General features: G+C 35.0%; 2 protein-coding genes and 1 pseudogene across 2 annotated transcripts; 1 reads left to right on the plus strand and 2 right to left on the minus strand.

Annotated features, from left to right (window-relative positions):
• Positions 1–2,479: 2,479 nt before the first annotated feature.
• Positions 2,480–3,842, minus strand: LOC132277111 (cytidine deaminase 1-like). The gene has a single exon (XM_059778852.1). The coding sequence runs from the start codon at positions 3,637–3,639 to the stop codon at positions 2,683–2,685; it is 957 nt and encodes a 318-aa protein (XP_059634835.1). The 5' UTR covers positions 3,640–3,842; the 3' UTR covers positions 2,480–2,682.
• A 5,086-nt stretch (positions 3,843–8,928) lies between these two features.
• Positions 8,929–10,215, minus strand: LOC132278396 (uncharacterized; annotated as a pseudogene).
• Positions 10,216–10,910: 695 nt separating this feature from the next.
• On the plus strand, positions 10,911–17,213 carry LOC132277114 (uncharacterized). The gene is made up of 8 exons (XM_059778855.1): positions 10,911–11,216; positions 13,589–13,656; positions 14,287–14,434; positions 14,520–14,600; positions 15,246–15,332; positions 15,664–15,749; positions 16,161–16,281; positions 16,956–17,213. The coding sequence occupies exons 1-8, from the start codon at positions 10,947–10,949 to the stop codon at positions 17,031–17,033; spliced, it is 939 nt and encodes a 312-aa protein (XP_059634838.1). The 5' UTR covers positions 10,911–10,946; the 3' UTR covers positions 17,034–17,213.
• Positions 17,214–17,280: the final 67 nt, after the last annotated feature.

Genomic DNA, 17,280 nt, shown 5'->3' on the forward strand with positions numbered 1-17,280 from the left:
ATTTCCCTTGTAGATCACTTTGATAATTGTTTGGGCGTCTGCAACTGTTATTTTGATTTTCCTGAAACCTAATTTCTAAGCCAACCGAACAGTTTCCCGAGTGCCCTAGCTTACAGCATTTCAGCATCTCACACGTCAACTTTGTTGCCAAAGCCTTGTGCCTCAGCGTTTGCCAATATAATCCATGCAGTCTAAAACCAAACCCAACCCAAATAGAAGAACTGGCTGCAGCCAGTACAGGCAGTGAAGTCGCGACTCGCGCTGCTCAACAATTGGCAGGCATTTCATCCAACATCTGTCGTAAACCATATGGTCGCGTAATCAAGTTTCTTCTATGGGATGCTTAATCTATAGCACTTTTTTCAGCACGCCTTCCATACTGAGGTCGAGATGTGTTCATTAATGGGTTGTTTGTAGCAGCAGAAAACTGCAGCCTACAGGTACTAGAGAGTGTGGTTGTATATACTGGGCATTGGGCATTGGGCATTGGAGCATATTTCTCACCTTCATTTTACATAGTCACACAAGCTCCCTTTTAATGGGAAAAATACATGGAGTGCTAGAGATCTGTTTCCCAAATGCAGGTTTATGTTATCATTGTTCAATCAACTTATCACATTCTTGACAAAGTATCAGTGAATTAAGGAAACAACTTAACATCCCCTACACATTAAGCAGAGAAAATACAGAAAATCTATTCAGGGAAAAAAAGAAAATACAGAAATTGTCGTTTTCATTGCTGTACTTGTATGACTTGCACTTTTTGATTGCTTAAAAGTCACATGAACTAGTTTCAAGATAGAACTAGTTTGTTGTCTTTCCTCTTACACTGTTCGCAGTGAAAAGACCTCTTGAGTACTGAATGTTGCAAGAACATATATAATAAATACATGATCCATTTAAAGGATAATAGATGGCAGCAGAGAACTAAAGATATTCTTTATGATTCTATGGTGTGGATCGTGATAATTGATGGTAAGATAAGTGCCAATAACATGCAAGAAACAGGTGACTGCCCAAAAATTGTAATTATGATAGCATTAGTTTTGACATGAGATAAATTGGTTAGAAGGACAGGACACAATTCCTCTGGACTAAGGAAGCCCAATGGCACAAGAACAGTAACGATTGATAGATAAGTTGGATTAAGAAAGGCCATTATGACAGCCAACCCTAGCTCAAAGAGGAAGAATAAGGACAGGTTAGGTGCACCAAAAAGATGACCAAATCCAAGTTAGCAACTAGCAACTATAATATAGTCAATCCTATTAATTGCTGTTCTGTTAAAAATAAAATAAAAATTCAAGCCCTATTTTCACAACATCTACATAAAACTAAAAGATTAGCTTTCAGCTGCAAGCCTGCAAAATCAAATTTTTGAGAAAAAGTGAAAATACTCAATCAACTAGGTGTTGAGAATCCATATTAAGAGTAATTTTTTCGCTCGTGTGTTTTCATTGCCACTGGAACACACTCCCAACATCCCAAAGTACTCGCTCTTTTCCCTCAACTTTGATAAAAACATATTCGTAACATTAAATAAATCATTCATCGATTGAATCTAATATAGCTTTAAATTCCTGTGTTTCAAATTTAGTTCTAACTTCGTCTTTATGACATCATCTTTAACCTCTCTAGATTTTGGAAGAAAGGAAAAGTCAATTGTTCTTTCTGATACGATCACAAAGATAATAAGAACCTTTTTCATGATCTTCACATGGACAGCCAGAAGACTCTTGTATAAGTGATGCAAGAAACAAGAAAATACTAAAAGCCCCTGTTTCTCTTATCAATTTATTTCATAGCATCCATTTAGTAGACTTGACAAGTACCAAACTCCATGATAAACCCAACCTTTACCCAACTCTTTATGTCCTCACACTGCCTAATCCCTAACACATATTATTTTCTAAGGAAGTCTATTGAAGAGGAAAATCAATGTCACTGATATTTAATAGAACCTTTTTGTCAGAATTCAAGTTATATCATGTCATTCAAATTAGGACAATAGAAAAGCGTCTTTAAAAAGTTGCAATATTGGAGCTCCACCTCAATATATGCTCCACCAACCATCAATCATGATCCACTATGCATGGGCCATTGCGGTACAGCACTGCCAACTATGCTAAAACCAACCCTATGGACAGAGCAATTATGTTTCTTGTGGCATGTCTACAAACAAAAGCTAATTAAAAAAGCATATGTAGTCCCAAGTACTTTTCATTACCTAATATATGTAATAAACAAAAGAAGCATAACGCACTTTGAGAGAACATGTTCAGTCATGAAAATTGGAAATTGTCATTAACCAAACAAAAAATTTGGAAAGCATATATATCTTTTACAAGCACTAACATAAGTTTTAATCTGTCAAGGGCTTCACAAGTGGGATACCTCCAATTGTTTGATGTTACATCATTGTCAAATCCAATTCTTAACTTTTTAAATGAGTGGTCAAACAATAAATACTCTTATGACAAACAAAGAAAATTAATATACTTCAATCAAAAAGTCTAAATTTTGAACATGAACTTTCACATGTTATCATTCAGTCACAAAGATTTAAAGCTTACACAATTGAAATTTTGTATCACCAAATAGAGAATATCATTTATTCATTCATTAAATCATCTATTCACATCAATCTCTTTGATCACCAAAATGACACTTAAATGTTCGGCTTTACTCACAATTAGATGCAGGCCTTTTACATCCATTCGAGGCCAAGCTGCAATGAAACACCCGAAATTGACACTTTGGAGAAACCTTATTCAGCAGCAGCCTCGCCGTGTCCTCTTGCCTCACCACCACGTCTTCCTTCTCCACCAACACTCCGGCCACAATCCTATCATACCCACCACCTCCTCCACTTGCAACATAAGCCACTATTGCTGCCTGTACCGGCCCCAAACTCGGATTATAGGCCGCAGACTCCATATAAGATCCTGTATATATCCTCCCCTCAGCATCCATCAATGCCACCCCAGATGGGCACCCACTATATGGGGCATGAGAGCTATTAGCGGCTTCCAATGCTGCCATTTTCAACTCTGATTCATTCTTCGTGTACGATTGGCAAACCCCATTGCATAAATTGCCACAATTGGAATCAATTGTTTTGCTCACTAGCGACAACCCATTGTCATGAGGCTCCAGAAGAAGAGGTGTCTCCTTATCTAATAGATCGAAAGGACCAAATGGGTTTGGAAGGAAAGACGACAAGGGTTTGAAATTTTGGGACTCTTCCAAATCGTTCTCCGATGATGTGATCAAAATTTGGATTTCGGAGGCGTTGCGGAGTTCCTGAATGAACTGGCGGCAATGGCCGCATGGGGCGGCGGAGACGGCGAAGTGGCGGAGGAGGGGCCCGCCGTGAACGGCGAGGTTGGTGAGGAGGAACTGCTCGGCGTGGACGGAGTGGTGGAGGGGAAGACCGGGGAATTCGAGGTTTACGCCAAAGAAGATCCGGCCGTCGGCGCCCAAACCGACGGCGCCGACGTGGTACTTGGAGATGGGTGGCCTTGCGAGCTTTTGGGCTGATTTGACGAGGGATGGGAGGAGCTGGAGAACCGAGAGGCCCAACTCTTTGGCCATTGATTCGGCCTCTGAAGCTTCGATAACGAATCTGGGTAGATCCATTGGCTTATAGTGGGTGTGTAATTTTATGTATAATCTCGTGTGATGAAGAAGAGAAGTTGGGATTGAAAATGGTTACTTCTTTTATTTTGCTAAGCAATCTTCTTGGACAGAGACGGAGAGAGAGAAAAGAAGATGGAGTTCCCTGAAATGTGGAGGGGGGAGGGGATTGAATGAATGGACCAGGGACTTGAGAGGAGCGATATGCATAAAACATATGTATATATATAGTGATGGTCAGTACACGAGTTATTTGGTGGTATAGTTTTAGCACCATTTTATTTTGCCACTGTGTAATTTTTTTTTGTGTTTTTCCCACAATTTTATTTATTTATTTTGTCATTGCAAAAAATTGAGGATGGTTTAGTTTCTCACTTAGAAAATAAAAAATTATTATCAGAACTATAAAATACGGTAATTTGAAAATCGACTTGTTTGGTTTGTAATTCTTAAAAGAACAAATGTCTGTTTTTAGAGAACTATAAAAAATAGTCCTATGGGAAAAGTTTTCAGAGTTATAAATGGCCCTTAAGTTCTCTAAAATGGGTATTTTATAATTGAGTTTTCATCTATATCGAAAACAAAAATTATATTTTGAATGACAAACCAAGAATATCCCACAAATAAATATTCGTTATGCTTGGTGTACCGTGAACCTGGCACATCAAAACCATCCGTGCACAACACACAAGGACATCAACGGTTATGATGTGCTGGTGCACTGCACCGGGCACAACGAATATTTACTCGATACCCCACTCATCCACTTTGCCTCGGACTTAACTCCTCAACTTTTTCTATTTTTGTGAGAGATGCACTTGGTGAGTTCACCTACTACATAAAAAAAAAAAACATAACAAAAAAAACTCTCAATGTTATTTAGTATGTGTATATAAATTCTTAACGTATGAAAGGAAAATGTTATACTTCACAAATTTTGATTTGTGATTTTATCTTGAATTAGGTAGTTGTTTATTTGACAGCTTATTTGACTTCTTTGTGTGTTTTAAAGTAATTTTTATCAGATTCAAGATATAATCTCAAATTTTAATTTGAGATGTGCAGCACTAAGTGAATTAAGGGTTATTCACGAGAAAGAAATCACTTATTCATTGTTAAAAAAAAAAAAAAATTATAATTTTAGTTATAATTATTTAAAGATTATATAGAAAGGGTCTCAGTAGAATTGTATTCAAATTATTGAGTTATATTAGGGTTTGGATTCTATAATGTTGAGTTTTTCTATTTTTTTCTCTTTTCTATATTACTTTTTCTATATTAAAAAATTTATTTTTTAAATACATAAAGTAACCAAATAAGCTGACAAAGGCAAATTCAATATCAATACGTTAGTTCAATCATTAATATTTCTTTTTGATATAACATGATTCATAGAGTGAATAATTTGGTTTCTTAAAGAAAAAGTGATTTATAATATTACATTAAGTTGTCTTGAATTTGACAAATTTCAATCAAACACTTTCGAAAAATTTGAAGCATCAATTTGTGAATCGAAGCTGAAAGTTATTAATTTAACAGAATGTCCATGCCACATATATATATCTTGAAGTCTTAGTTATGCTTCCAAGTATATTTTGTTACTACCAGATAATTTACATAAATTTTGCTAATACCAGTTTAATTTTTCCCTAATTGAAAATTCACATAATCAATGCGATCTCTATTAAAATTGAAACCCTGAATTTTACATTTTAAGGTGATAAAATAGCACTAAACTCCTGTGTTCAGTAATAATACCAGTTTAATAAGATTTCTGTTTCTGTCACAGACCCACCAGACAGATACGTTGAAAGAAAGCACAGTGAATATAAAAAAAGTTGAAGGGAAAAGTTAATCAAATGAGTGACGGCAAGGAGTACCTAATGGTACCAAGAGAGAGACACAAGAAATAATAATTATATATATACAGGATATGATTATAATATTGAAACAATACATATGTCAAGTCAACTTCCCACTTGTTAGCTCCATAGATGCATACAATTCAACAAACAATGGCGTTGCCTTCTTTCCACGCCCTTGCGTGTTTGGACCAGTCTTATATGTTTAATAAGGAAATTGCATTACTTTATTTTGTATTATATTTATACTATAAGAATTTTTTAATAGAGGTTAACTTGTCCCGCACAATTAAAATTTTAATAATGCTTCAAATTATTGAGATTGGATCCAATTAGCAACAAAAGAAGAAAAAGTGAGTTCCAAGTTAAGGTTCTTCATGGCAAATGTTGCATGTTCCTCGTGCAACTATGCAAAGAACAATATTCTCTAAATGCATGTGCTATTCCCAAGTCCCAATGCATGATGACCTTGAATTCACACTCACTTTTCATATATATATATATATAAATAAATGTATAGTTGTTGAAACTTGAAAGCTACTCTCACTCAATTATTAATTAATTATTTGAACTTAACCATATATATAAAGTAATGATGGAGTACAGGAAACTCTCTCACGCCCCAAAGCTAAAAATGACTTGTGAAACCCTCTTGCAAATGAAAATCTTCACATTGCAAGTGTACGTTTTCCTCATGCTATGCAAAGAACATATGCCCAAAAAACCATGTGCTGTTGCCAGAGGTTAATGATGACATTGGATTCACACTTACTTGCCATGTATATGTATATGTGTGTATATGTATATTATGTGTGTCAGTGTGTGTGCATGTACCAATGGTTGTCATATTCCAACTAAGATGAGTTCAATGTCAATAATATTGGAAACTGCTTGTCTACAACAGGTCCCATATATGGTGACAACAAACTTTAAATTTACTTGGTGGGACAATCTGTTATAAAAATTAAAAAAAAAAAATTCCCGATAATAATTGGTGCTGAATACAAATGACAAAAGTGAGAATCATATAAATAAATAAGATGTGGATGATTATTCTTGTGTCTAAACATCATCTCTAACTGACTAAGATGGATGCCGATTCTATCACATTTATATGATTTTATTTGAAGGAATATATTTTGGGGAGATAAAGGGGAAAACCATTCCAATGTGTTCAAGAATCATTCCATCCGTCTAGTGGATTCCATTAAAGTATGCAAAGTTATTGTGACAGTCTATTCGTGGTCGGTCACTTATTAGACCATATATATTAGATGACGTGTCCATTGGTCTGAAGATATATATTTGTATACACACACACACGCAAGATTTACGGTACTATTTAGCATTTGGATAAGAGAACAAGAGAAGTCTGGATAAGTTAAAGAGATCAGAATGGAATGAAATTCCCCTCAAAGCAATAAACTATAAAAGCAATAATGCGATTATGTACCAAATCAAACTAATATAATAGTTTGTCGTTCGTTCGTGTCAATCACTAGCTAGGCACGAATATGGTGCTCTCCGTCCATCGCATCATCTTGCTGTATTGAAAGTCTTACTCACGAAGCAGTTACACTTGCACCCAACTCAAAATCGGGATGAGGACATTGCATTATACAGCAATAAAAACTAGGACGGAGGGAGGAAATTGTACGAGGAGATAGTGTAATTTTTTAGTAATTTAAGTGGGGGACGGTAGGGTATATTACTAAAAAAAAAATAAAAAAAATTTAGTTAGGCAATTGCCCCCATTGATTACATACATTCGTCCCTTATAAAAACTCTTACGAAATAGTTCCTATTGACTACATACATTCGTCCCTTATAAAAACTTTCACAAATTAGTTTTGATGTTCTTTACATCAAATCGAATCGTTTTATCATTATTACACTTTTTCTGATTTGGACGTTCGGATTCCGTTGGTTGATTTTTGATGGATTTATCATTTTTTTTTTTTTTTGGGGAGGGTTTTTGGGGAGGGGGAGGGGCGCAATAATACTTCGTATGGTTTATGTAAATAATATGTGAAAGGAACATATTATACATTTGGCATAAGAATCACAAAACTCTCTCCCTTTCTTGGCTTTAAAATTTATATGATGAGTAAATATCATTTATTTCCTTTTCTTTCAATTCCCTCAATTTATTAAAAACACTTTTTTAGGAATCCAAAAAGGTTCGTGTTCATCAACATGGCCATGAATGTTGAGGCATTAAGAAATTGAAAAATACTTTTTAAAGCCAAAGACTTAAACCTAAAGGCTCTCTTAAACTCCAAGATTGTGGATTGATTGGATATACTTTTTTATAATATAGTTAGAAATAACATTTTCATAAAATGAGGTTAGAAGACTAATAGTATTAAAATGAATATGTGACATATAAGTTATAATTTGAAAAGAATACTTTTTTTATAAGAGTAATACATTGGTGCAATTGTTAAAATAGCCTCCATTGCAAATAAAATGAGTGAAAAACGATTAAAGTAGTTTGGTAACAGGAGAGTGAATATAATGAAAAAGAATTCGTGTAGTGAGAAAAAAATTTCATATTTGTAGGAATTAATACCATATTAAAATAAAACATGCTTTTTCATTGAAATTAAGATAAAAAAATAAAAAATAAAATGATGAAAACGGAATTCATGTTCCTTGTTGAGATGAGTCGTAGAGTTTTATGGACCATTGACAGCAAATGTTGCCACGTAAACTGATTGTACATCACTAACATTAGGATCAAATCACAAGCAGAGAGGTCTATTACTATGTATGGTGCTGTATTATCCGCTAAGATGCTTTTTCCCTTTCTATCTCAAGTCTCAGCATACAAACTGTGTTAGAGCAAACCAAGCGCACCATCAATGTGTGTAATATGTATGACTGTGTAGAAGCAAAGTCTTTCTTGTGCAACTTACATACTTGGGGGCCCCACATAATGTTACACACTCAACACGCCACGGGTGAGGAATGGAGTAGTGCCTGTCAAATGCGCAGTCGCAGCAGAGGAGTGGGCCATTTTGTGGGTTTGTGTGGGAAAATAATATAAAATAAAAATATGATATTGTGTAATAAGTATGGTATGTATATTGGATTAATTAATTAATATAAAGATAATTAAATTTTTATTAATTAAAAAAAAAGTCATTTTTTTAATTAAATAAAAAGAGTCATTTAATTTGCATAAGCTTTTAATTAATTATTAAAAAAAAAAAAAAAGTTAGTACTTTTTGACTTATCAATTTAATTTATTTATTTATTACATAATAATTTAATTAATTTGCATAATAATATAAAAAATAACATTTTATTCAATTAATAAATTTAAACATCTTCATCACGTACTGATTTAATTAATTCGCATAATAATATAAAAATTATATTTTATTCGATTATATCAAATTTAAACATCTTCATTACCAAATTGATTCTACAAATGTTCCATCAGATGTCTCCTGAGATCAGCATTATCCGCTCTATTACGAATTCTTCTAAAACGACCGGAAATGTGTGCCGCCAACATTGTTGGTTTTTGAATGTATTGTGGGAGGGATATTGGCTCATCCGGCGGAGGTGTCCATTGCAAAATGTGTCCACGCTCATCTTCAATGATCATATTATGCAATATGATGCACGTTCTCATTATCTTGTTTAAATCTTCTTTATCCCAATAATACACAGGTCCTTGCGTTATAGCCCACCTAATCTGCAACACGCCAAACGTTCATTCAACATCTTTCCTAACGGCTTCTTGTTTTTTAGTAAATAATTTCTTTTTGACAGTCATTGGGTGTGGGATGGTTTGAATCAAAGTTGCCCACTTGGGATAAATACCATCAGATAAGTAATACCCCATTGTACGTCGATGCCCATTTACCTCGTAATTAATCGGAGGCATTGTGCCATTGATCAGACTATTGAATACCGGGGAATGATCCAAGACATTCACGTCATTGTTTGAACCAGCCATACCAAAGAAAGCATGCCAGATCCACAGATCTTTCGATGCAACCGCCTCCAATATAAGGGTAGGCTTATAATTTCTCCCCCTGTGTGTGCCATGCCACCCTGTAGGGCAGTTCTTCCATACCCAATGCATACAATCTATAGAGCCAAGCATACCTGGGAAGCCTCTTTCTTCACCTTCTCGAAGCAGACGTGCAATGTCCTCTTCGTTCGGTGTGCGTTGGTATTACCCTGCATACACTACAATTACAGCATCACAAAAACGCTTCAAGCTTTCAACCGCAGTGGTTTCAGAAATCTTTATGTACTCATCACAAAGATTTGCTGAAATTCCATATGCAAGTATACGTATTGCAACTGTCATCTTCTGTATAGGAGTGAAACCCATACGACCGAGGGCATCAGGCTTCTGGATGAACCATTCGTCATATGCTGTAACACCGTTTAAAATGCGAATAAACAACTCTCGGCGCATCCGAAATCGTCTACGAAACATCTCAAGTGGAAAAGTGGGATTTTCAGTAAAATAATCTTGGAATAGCCGTTGGGCTGCTTCCTTTCGATCACGTTTAATATATCTTCTCTTACGACGTCGAAAGAATGCATTTACCTTCTCAGGCGATAACAGTTGCATCACTGCATTCATCATTTTTTGACGTTCTTCAAAAAAATCTTCCCCGTCAGAAGAAGAAGAAGAACTCAATGGAGAAATTGACCTGGACACTGGAATAGATTGTGATGATGAAGCCATTTTTTTTTTTATAATAAAGATAAAGACTAAAAGAAGAGAAAATGAATTCGAAGATGTAAAGAAATGGACTTGATAATTGAAAAAATGAGAGAATGAGTGGTTTATATAGCCATTGAGAATATAGTTGTTGAAAAAAAAAAAAAACAGAATATATCCGTTAGCAAAAAGACAAACATAATATAACCGTTAGAATAAGATAAACATAATATAGCCGTTGGGAATATAGCCGTTAGGAAAAAGATAAAAATTGTAATGTTTACTAATTTATTTTTTTATTTTTATTTTTATTTTTCATGTGTGGAAGTATTAATGTATTTTTTTGTTCCTGAGTTGTATTATTTATTTTATTTGTAGGAAGTTATGTAGCAATAATACTACATATATAATTAATATATATATATATATATATATATATATATATATTTAAAATCTTGTATCAAAATCGGAGCAAATAATTATAGTCTTTAGTATTACAGTTATTGAGAATAAAATTATTAAGTAAAAAATGATAATAAAAAAATTTATTTTATTATTTAAAAAATAATGATATAATAAAGTGTACAATGAAAAAATGAATGCACAACAAGAATTTAGAGTCTTTAAAATAAGTATATAATCAAATGATAACGTGGCTATACACTTTATATAAAGTTGATTACGTCAGTGCACACTTTATATAAAATGTGGAATGGGAAACAATGGGTGGGTTGCTCCTTTAGTGGAAGTCAAAGATGGCCAATCGTTTTGGATTGACATTGCGCCATAGACTGCCAAATTTGGCGGCTGTTGCTCCTTCTTTACCTTCAATTACTTGTTCCATTGATTCTGTATCATCTCAGTTTTCCAAAATATTGAAGAGGAGAACTGCTGGATATAGAACGCCTCGTCGACTGGTATTAGGCCTAGGGGCTGCATTTTGGGTTCAATTCATGAGTATGGATGGTAATATTGGCGGCAAATCTTTCATTGCCTCCGCCAGACAAAAGGGTGAAATCGAAGAGGTATACTTCGAATCTTTTCTTGTGTCCATGGTTAATTTCTCGATTTTCTTGCTTAATTTGGTTCTGGGTTCTCTTAATTTTTCAATTTTGGGGTTGGGTTGGTGCTCAATTGGGGTAACATGCTGTAATGTAATGTACATTAAATTTTGAGTCGATTAAATTTTTTAGTTAGGTTCGTTGAAGGTGATCAGTTGTGTTTAATTTTCTTGGACTTTTTAATTTTGAGGTTTCTGATAATGCGCAAGTGCCAATGTCAAATTTAGATGGTTGAGGAAATTTCGTTCTGTATTTAAGTCAATGGTTTTGTATCGGGATGCATTTTCATATGATAATGATGAACCAATACTACATAAATTGGAAAAAGAAAAACCTTTACATATCGACCCCCCCCCCCACCACTCCCCCAAAAAAAAAAAACATTATTAACTTTTGAGCCCATTTTTACAATTATAATCCATTTGGGAAGTGTTTGTTTTTATGATATTGGTATCCAAATTTGGGCTCACATCATATTTGGAACTGCTGAAATTGGTTTGAAATAGTTCATAACATAGCAGATTATTTGGCCAAAACTCATATCACAAAATTGGTGATATTGTGTGTTTTGGTACTGTAGCTGAGGAATTAAAGCAAATTTCTGAATTTCCCAATTTCCCAAAACAATTTTTCGTTACCAAATATGATTCTGATTTCTACCCAAAACACTCCTTTAACAAATAGATTGTTTTGGTATTGACCAAAAACACATCGCATGCCAAACGGGCCCTTATACATGCCTTTCTGGTCAATTGTGCTATTTTGCAATGTCCTATGTACAGTTTTGATTAGTAGAAGGCACTTAATCACTATAACTTTTTCTTCTCCACTTTTGTTGGCACTCCATCACTATAACTTTTTCTTCTCCTCTTTTGTTTTGGCTTCTTCTTTGGAATGTATTTTCTCTTTTACATATCAGAGAAAAGAGGAAACAAGTAGCACTAGCGAAATATAGCACAATAGATTAGTAGAAGGCACTCAATCACTGTAACCTTTTCTTCTCCTCTTTTGTTTTGGCTTCTTCTTTGGAATGTATAAATATTTTATCAAGTCTTTACACTTTTACATATCAGAGAAAAGAGGAAACAATTAGCACTAGCAAAATATAGCACAATATGGCTAGGGCTGCAAATGAACCGAGCTTTTCATAAGCAGCTTGGGCTTGGCTTGCTAATGGCTTGGGCTCGTTCGTTAAGCAAACAAGCCTAGCTCGAGCTCAATTTCTAGGCTCGTTTACTAAACTAGCCGAGCCCAATTAGTGTCAGGCTCGGCTCGTGTAGGGTCGTTTATGTCGTGAACATATGCTTATTTAAGGCTTGTATATGTTCGTGAAAAATAGGCTCGTTTAGTAAATGAGCCGAGCCCAATCAGTGTTAGGCTCAACTTGTGTAGGCTCGTTTATGTCGTGAACATATGCTTATATAAGGCTTGTGTATTTTCGTGAACAATAGGCTCATTTACATCTGTTTTTTACTTTTTGTTGGAATTATTTAATTTTTGGAAGTATAAAATAAAAATGTAATGATTTACCAAACGAGCCTGAGCCTGAGCAGATTTTGAACATGAGTTCAATTTAATTTCTTAAACGAGCCTAGTCCGAGCTCTTTAATACCATGACTAGCCCGAGCCTGAGCTGAGTTTTTGAGCTCGTCACGAGCCCGAGCTGAGCTATAAACAAATGAGCCCAAGCCCAAACAGCCTAAAGCTTGGCTCAGCTCAGTTCGTTTGCAGCCCTAAATATGGCAATCCGTTTGTATACTGGGATTCTAGGGAGTGGGTCCTCTGCCCAGGACACTCACTTCCTCTCTTGGTGTAACAACTTGCTGACAATTCTAAAGGTTCATGAAGTTGTGCCATATGTGACCGACTGAGTTAAGATGTGGTTGTAATCTAGCAGCTGGATTGGTATTTAACTTAGTTGTATGTGTCTGTGTGCACGCGGGGCGAGAGAAGTATACTTTCACATGTATTATAATCTCTCCCAGTTGAATGTTGGCGCTACTACTGAACCACATAAAAGCCTTGTGTGTTACTTGTGTTTGTGTTCTCTTCATTAGGAAAAGGAGTAGGGCTAACAAAGAGACTGTGCATTAAACCTGTTGCATGATCAAATCAATTAGCATAAATCATTCAAATTTTATCCTATTGATCGGTTTAATTTGATCATTCAAATTTTATCCTATTGATCATTCAAATTTTCTATTTTAGCCTTTGCCATTATAAACCTGTAAATATTCAACTTCTTGATAATTCTTTTCAAAGTTGTCTCAGCATTGAACTTCTTCCTAGTTCTGATTGACATGTTTATTTCTTTATATTTTGTTTCCATTTCAAAGGTATTGAAGAATGTGGAGTGGCCAGAGCAATTTCCTTTCAAGGAAGAGGATTTCCAGCGCTTTGATGAGTAAACTATCTAAACTAATATGCTACTTGCATTTATTCGATATTCAGTTCTTTTCCACCTAAGGAGGTTTACGCTGCACTATGCATGGTTCACACCCTCAGTTTGTTATTACAAGGGGGAAGTAAAAATTATAAGAATTTTGTTGCCTTATCTTGAAAAAATGTAGTCTTCAACATGAACCATGTTCCTCAGTCCATATATTAATATAATCATGATTTTATTATCTTCCAATTAACATATCTACTTTTCATATATTTTATAAATTATGTTTTATTTTATGCACAAACCTTTATAGTGATTAAAAATTGTCAGCCAATTGAGCCATCTTTTGAACATGGATGAACCAATCTGATCACTTGACTGACTTGATAGTTGAGACTGGATTTCAAAACATTGGTGAATTTGGTGGTAGCTAATAATTCTAAAATTTAGTAAAAATGGTCTTTTATTTTTCATTATGTTATATCCTTTCTACTTCCCTTTATACTTTGGAATTGTCACCCACTTCCTTCTTACTGACGTTTTCTACAACCAGCCTGTTCTAAATTAAAGTTCTGTGCTGTGTGGTTCGACTAGAGGATTGGATATAATTTTTGTATAGTGCAAGACTTTAACATAATAATTTGCTAGGTCGCCAGATCCATTGTTCTATGAAGCTCCACGTTTTGTGACACATATTGATGATCCAGCCATTGCTGCACTTACCAAGTATTATTCGGAAGTCCTTCCTCCTAGTAACACTCCAGGAGTAGCTATCCTTGACATGTGTAGCAGTTGGGTAAGTCATGTTTTTATCTTGATGCGGCTCTATTTGTGTCAAGTATTTATAAATTATCATAACCCTGGTTTTATGTTTTATCTAGGTCAGTCATTTCCCTGCAAAATATAAGCAAGACCGGGTAGTGGGAATGGGTATGAATGAAGAAGAGCTCAAGCGCAATTTGGTGAGGCGTGATTGTTATATGCTTTGGCTAATCTTTGATGTCAATCTTTATTGTAAAGTTTTTCAAATGATTGGTCGATACAAATATTAAATGTAATTTGGGCATTAATTTAGGCAGATTATTGTAATTGAATGTCCATTCTTGTTGCCCTTGGTTAGGGCTCGTCTTGTATGATTGAAGTAAGGTTATATAAAATTTTCTAGTAAGTGGTGAGAAGTGTATCTAGTCTCCTCAAATCAGGATACGTATTTCCTACACTTAATTCTTTGTGAACTTGAGTTGATGGGTAATATTTTGTCTGTAGAGATGAAACAAATAGGTCATGGATATGGAATGCTAACAATTGGAAATTTTCTCATGTTATCTTTAGGAAATTTCTAAATCCACAACCATCTTTTGGCTGCTGAAGCAGCCTCCCCTCTCACAAGGGTGGTTCCCACTTCCCACCATGTCACAGGGGACTGCTGAAGTAGCCTATTTTTGGCTGTGGATTTAGCAGCCCTCTCTGTATATTGCACTTACATTTGTATTGTACATGTTTTCTCTTCTGGCTATATTAGGTATAACCAATCTTACATCATACGCGAACATAGTATCTTGTATTGATGAGATGTAGAAATTCATGCAATTTTGATGTCTTTGTAGGTTCTGACCGAGTATGTTGTGCAAGACTTAAACACTAACGCTAAACTTCCATTTGAAGATAATTGCTTTGATGTTATTACAAATGTGGTATGTGCCCCTTCTCCCGCCTTTTTATTTTTTTTTCAACTAACAAATATTTGCTTTAGATGCATGCTTCTGTGTGATCATTTGAATACTCTGTACTTGTGTAGTTCACAGTTTTTTGTTCTTTCGGATAGTCATGAATGTGATGGGAACCTCAGCTGCAACCACTCAACTTAAAATTCACCTTCGCTGTCCAACCATCTGCTAAAATTTCTCATATGAAATTTTGCAGACAGATGAAGATCGAATAACTAAAAAAAGGCTGTCAAGGGAAATAGAGTTTTCGAATGCTCTGATATCCATTTTTTTTTTTTTTTTTTTTTTTTTTTTTCAGGTTAGTGTTGACTATCTAACAAAGCCTCTTGAAGTTTTCAAGGAGATGTCCCGCATCCTTAAACCGGGTGGCATGGCTATAATGAGGTGATAATTCATACACTTTGAAACAATTTAAACGAGTTACCTCAATATCAACTAAAACTTGTGTGACCTGTTAATAATTTTATGTTTATGAGAAGCAGCACTTTCTTGAACCAAATGGGTGTTCAAGATTAAGTTGACTTTGGTTATCAAAATATGATAATTTCGGATTCTGCCCTATTACTGACGTTTGACAATCTGAAGAGACTCGAAAGAATACTGGGGCTAAAGATGTTTTTTTATATATTTTGAAGTCTTAAATTGTGCTACTCTTTTTACCAATCTTCGACATGATAAATCTAATGCCACCATTCTGGTAATAAAGCCAAAGAGGAATGAACCATTGCTTTTCCTGTATTCTACTTTTCCTCTGTGTTAAACCATCTCTAATTTCCAAGACTGATTGTGAAACAGCTTCTCAAACCGTTGCTTTTGGACAAAAGCAATCTCAATATGGACATCAACTGGTGATGCTGACCATGCTATGATTGTTGGATCATATTTCCATTATGCTGGAGGGTTTGAACCTCCTCAGGTAATTAACATCATATTTTTCTGTTTTAGCAAGAGCAAGCATATTACGTGTCATTGAGAATTGATGGTTAAGGCATCTGGAATCTGGATAATAGCTATTCTATTTTTCTGGGTAATTGATTTGTACTTCTTGTTACGTTCTAGCAAATGTCCAGTAGCATAGCCCATATAATTTTTCCATAGGTATATTCGTGGTGGTGATATGAATCTGTTAATTCTAAGGATAAACTGATATTGTCATTATCCAGCTTTTCAGTTTTGGTAGTAATAGTTGTTCCGTAGTGGCGGACAATATCATACAATCCATCCATGTTATATAACGTGTTGTGGATGCTGCTTCTGAATCTTGCTTCCATCCCCTGATCAATGGTCACAATATTGGGATTCATATGACCTCACCTACTGGGACTAATTTGGAATTCCAACAAAGATTAACAATTAACAGAAAGCCAGTGTTAAATTTAGGATTTGGTTGGAAGTGCAGTTAGGTAGTACGCTTCCCAGACTAGTGAGTTTGTTTGTATTGGTAATTTGAAAATAAAATGATGGTGAGTTTGTTTGTATTGGTAATTCGAAAATAAAATGGTGGTCGTCTGGTTTAGTTATTCCATAATTTCCCACTATCCGAAGACTCTAGTTTTATTCCATTAAAGGTATTTGCATTCTCTTGTGTAGGCTGTGGATATATCTCCCAACCCGGGACGTTCAGATCCAATGTACATTGTGTATTCTAGGAAGCTAGCTACAGCCTGAAAAGGGGATCACATCGAGGCTTGAGAATGTAGCGATTGGTGGGATATATTATGAGTAAATGGTAGTTCAGATTTAACTTATACAAGTTCTTGTACTCAATGAGCTTTGCCATTTTTTCTGTGTTGCATCTGTATACCAATGAAGATCGTCTCATTTTGAAATACACAGAGATTTTTCCTATATGCATCTTGTGAGTAGCGTTGCCTTATTAGAAGTTGATCTTGAAACATTCACACGGGCTTAAAAA

Source organism: Cornus florida, unplaced genomic scaffold (genome assembly GCF_030987335.1).
Source record: "Cornus florida cultivar Cherokee Brave unplaced genomic scaffold, ASM3098733v1 CherokeeBrave_3.0.0_Hap2_Chr10, whole genome shotgun sequence".
NCBI lineage: Eukaryota > Viridiplantae > Streptophyta > Magnoliopsida > Cornales > Cornaceae > Cornus > Cornus florida.

What these genes read in the sequence shown, in the direction of transcription:
- LOC132277111 (XM_059778852.1), bottom strand. Translation starts at nt 3,639, where the DNA reads ATGGATCTACCCAGATTCGTTATCGAAGCTTCAGAGGCCGAATCAATG.
- LOC132277114 (XM_059778855.1), top strand. Translation starts at nt 10,947, where the DNA reads ATGGCCAATCGTTTTGGATTGACATTGCGCCATAGACTGCCAAATTTG. An exon ending in GGTGGCATGGCTATAATGAG is followed by an intron (nt 15,750 to 16,160) that starts GTGATAATTCAT and finishes ATTGTGAAACAG; the next exon opens with CTTCTCAAACCGTTGCTTTT. An exon ending in GAGGGTTTGAACCTCCTCAG is followed by an intron (nt 16,282 to 16,955) that starts GTAATTAACATC and finishes TCTCTTGTGTAG; the next exon opens with GCTGTGGATATATCTCCCAA.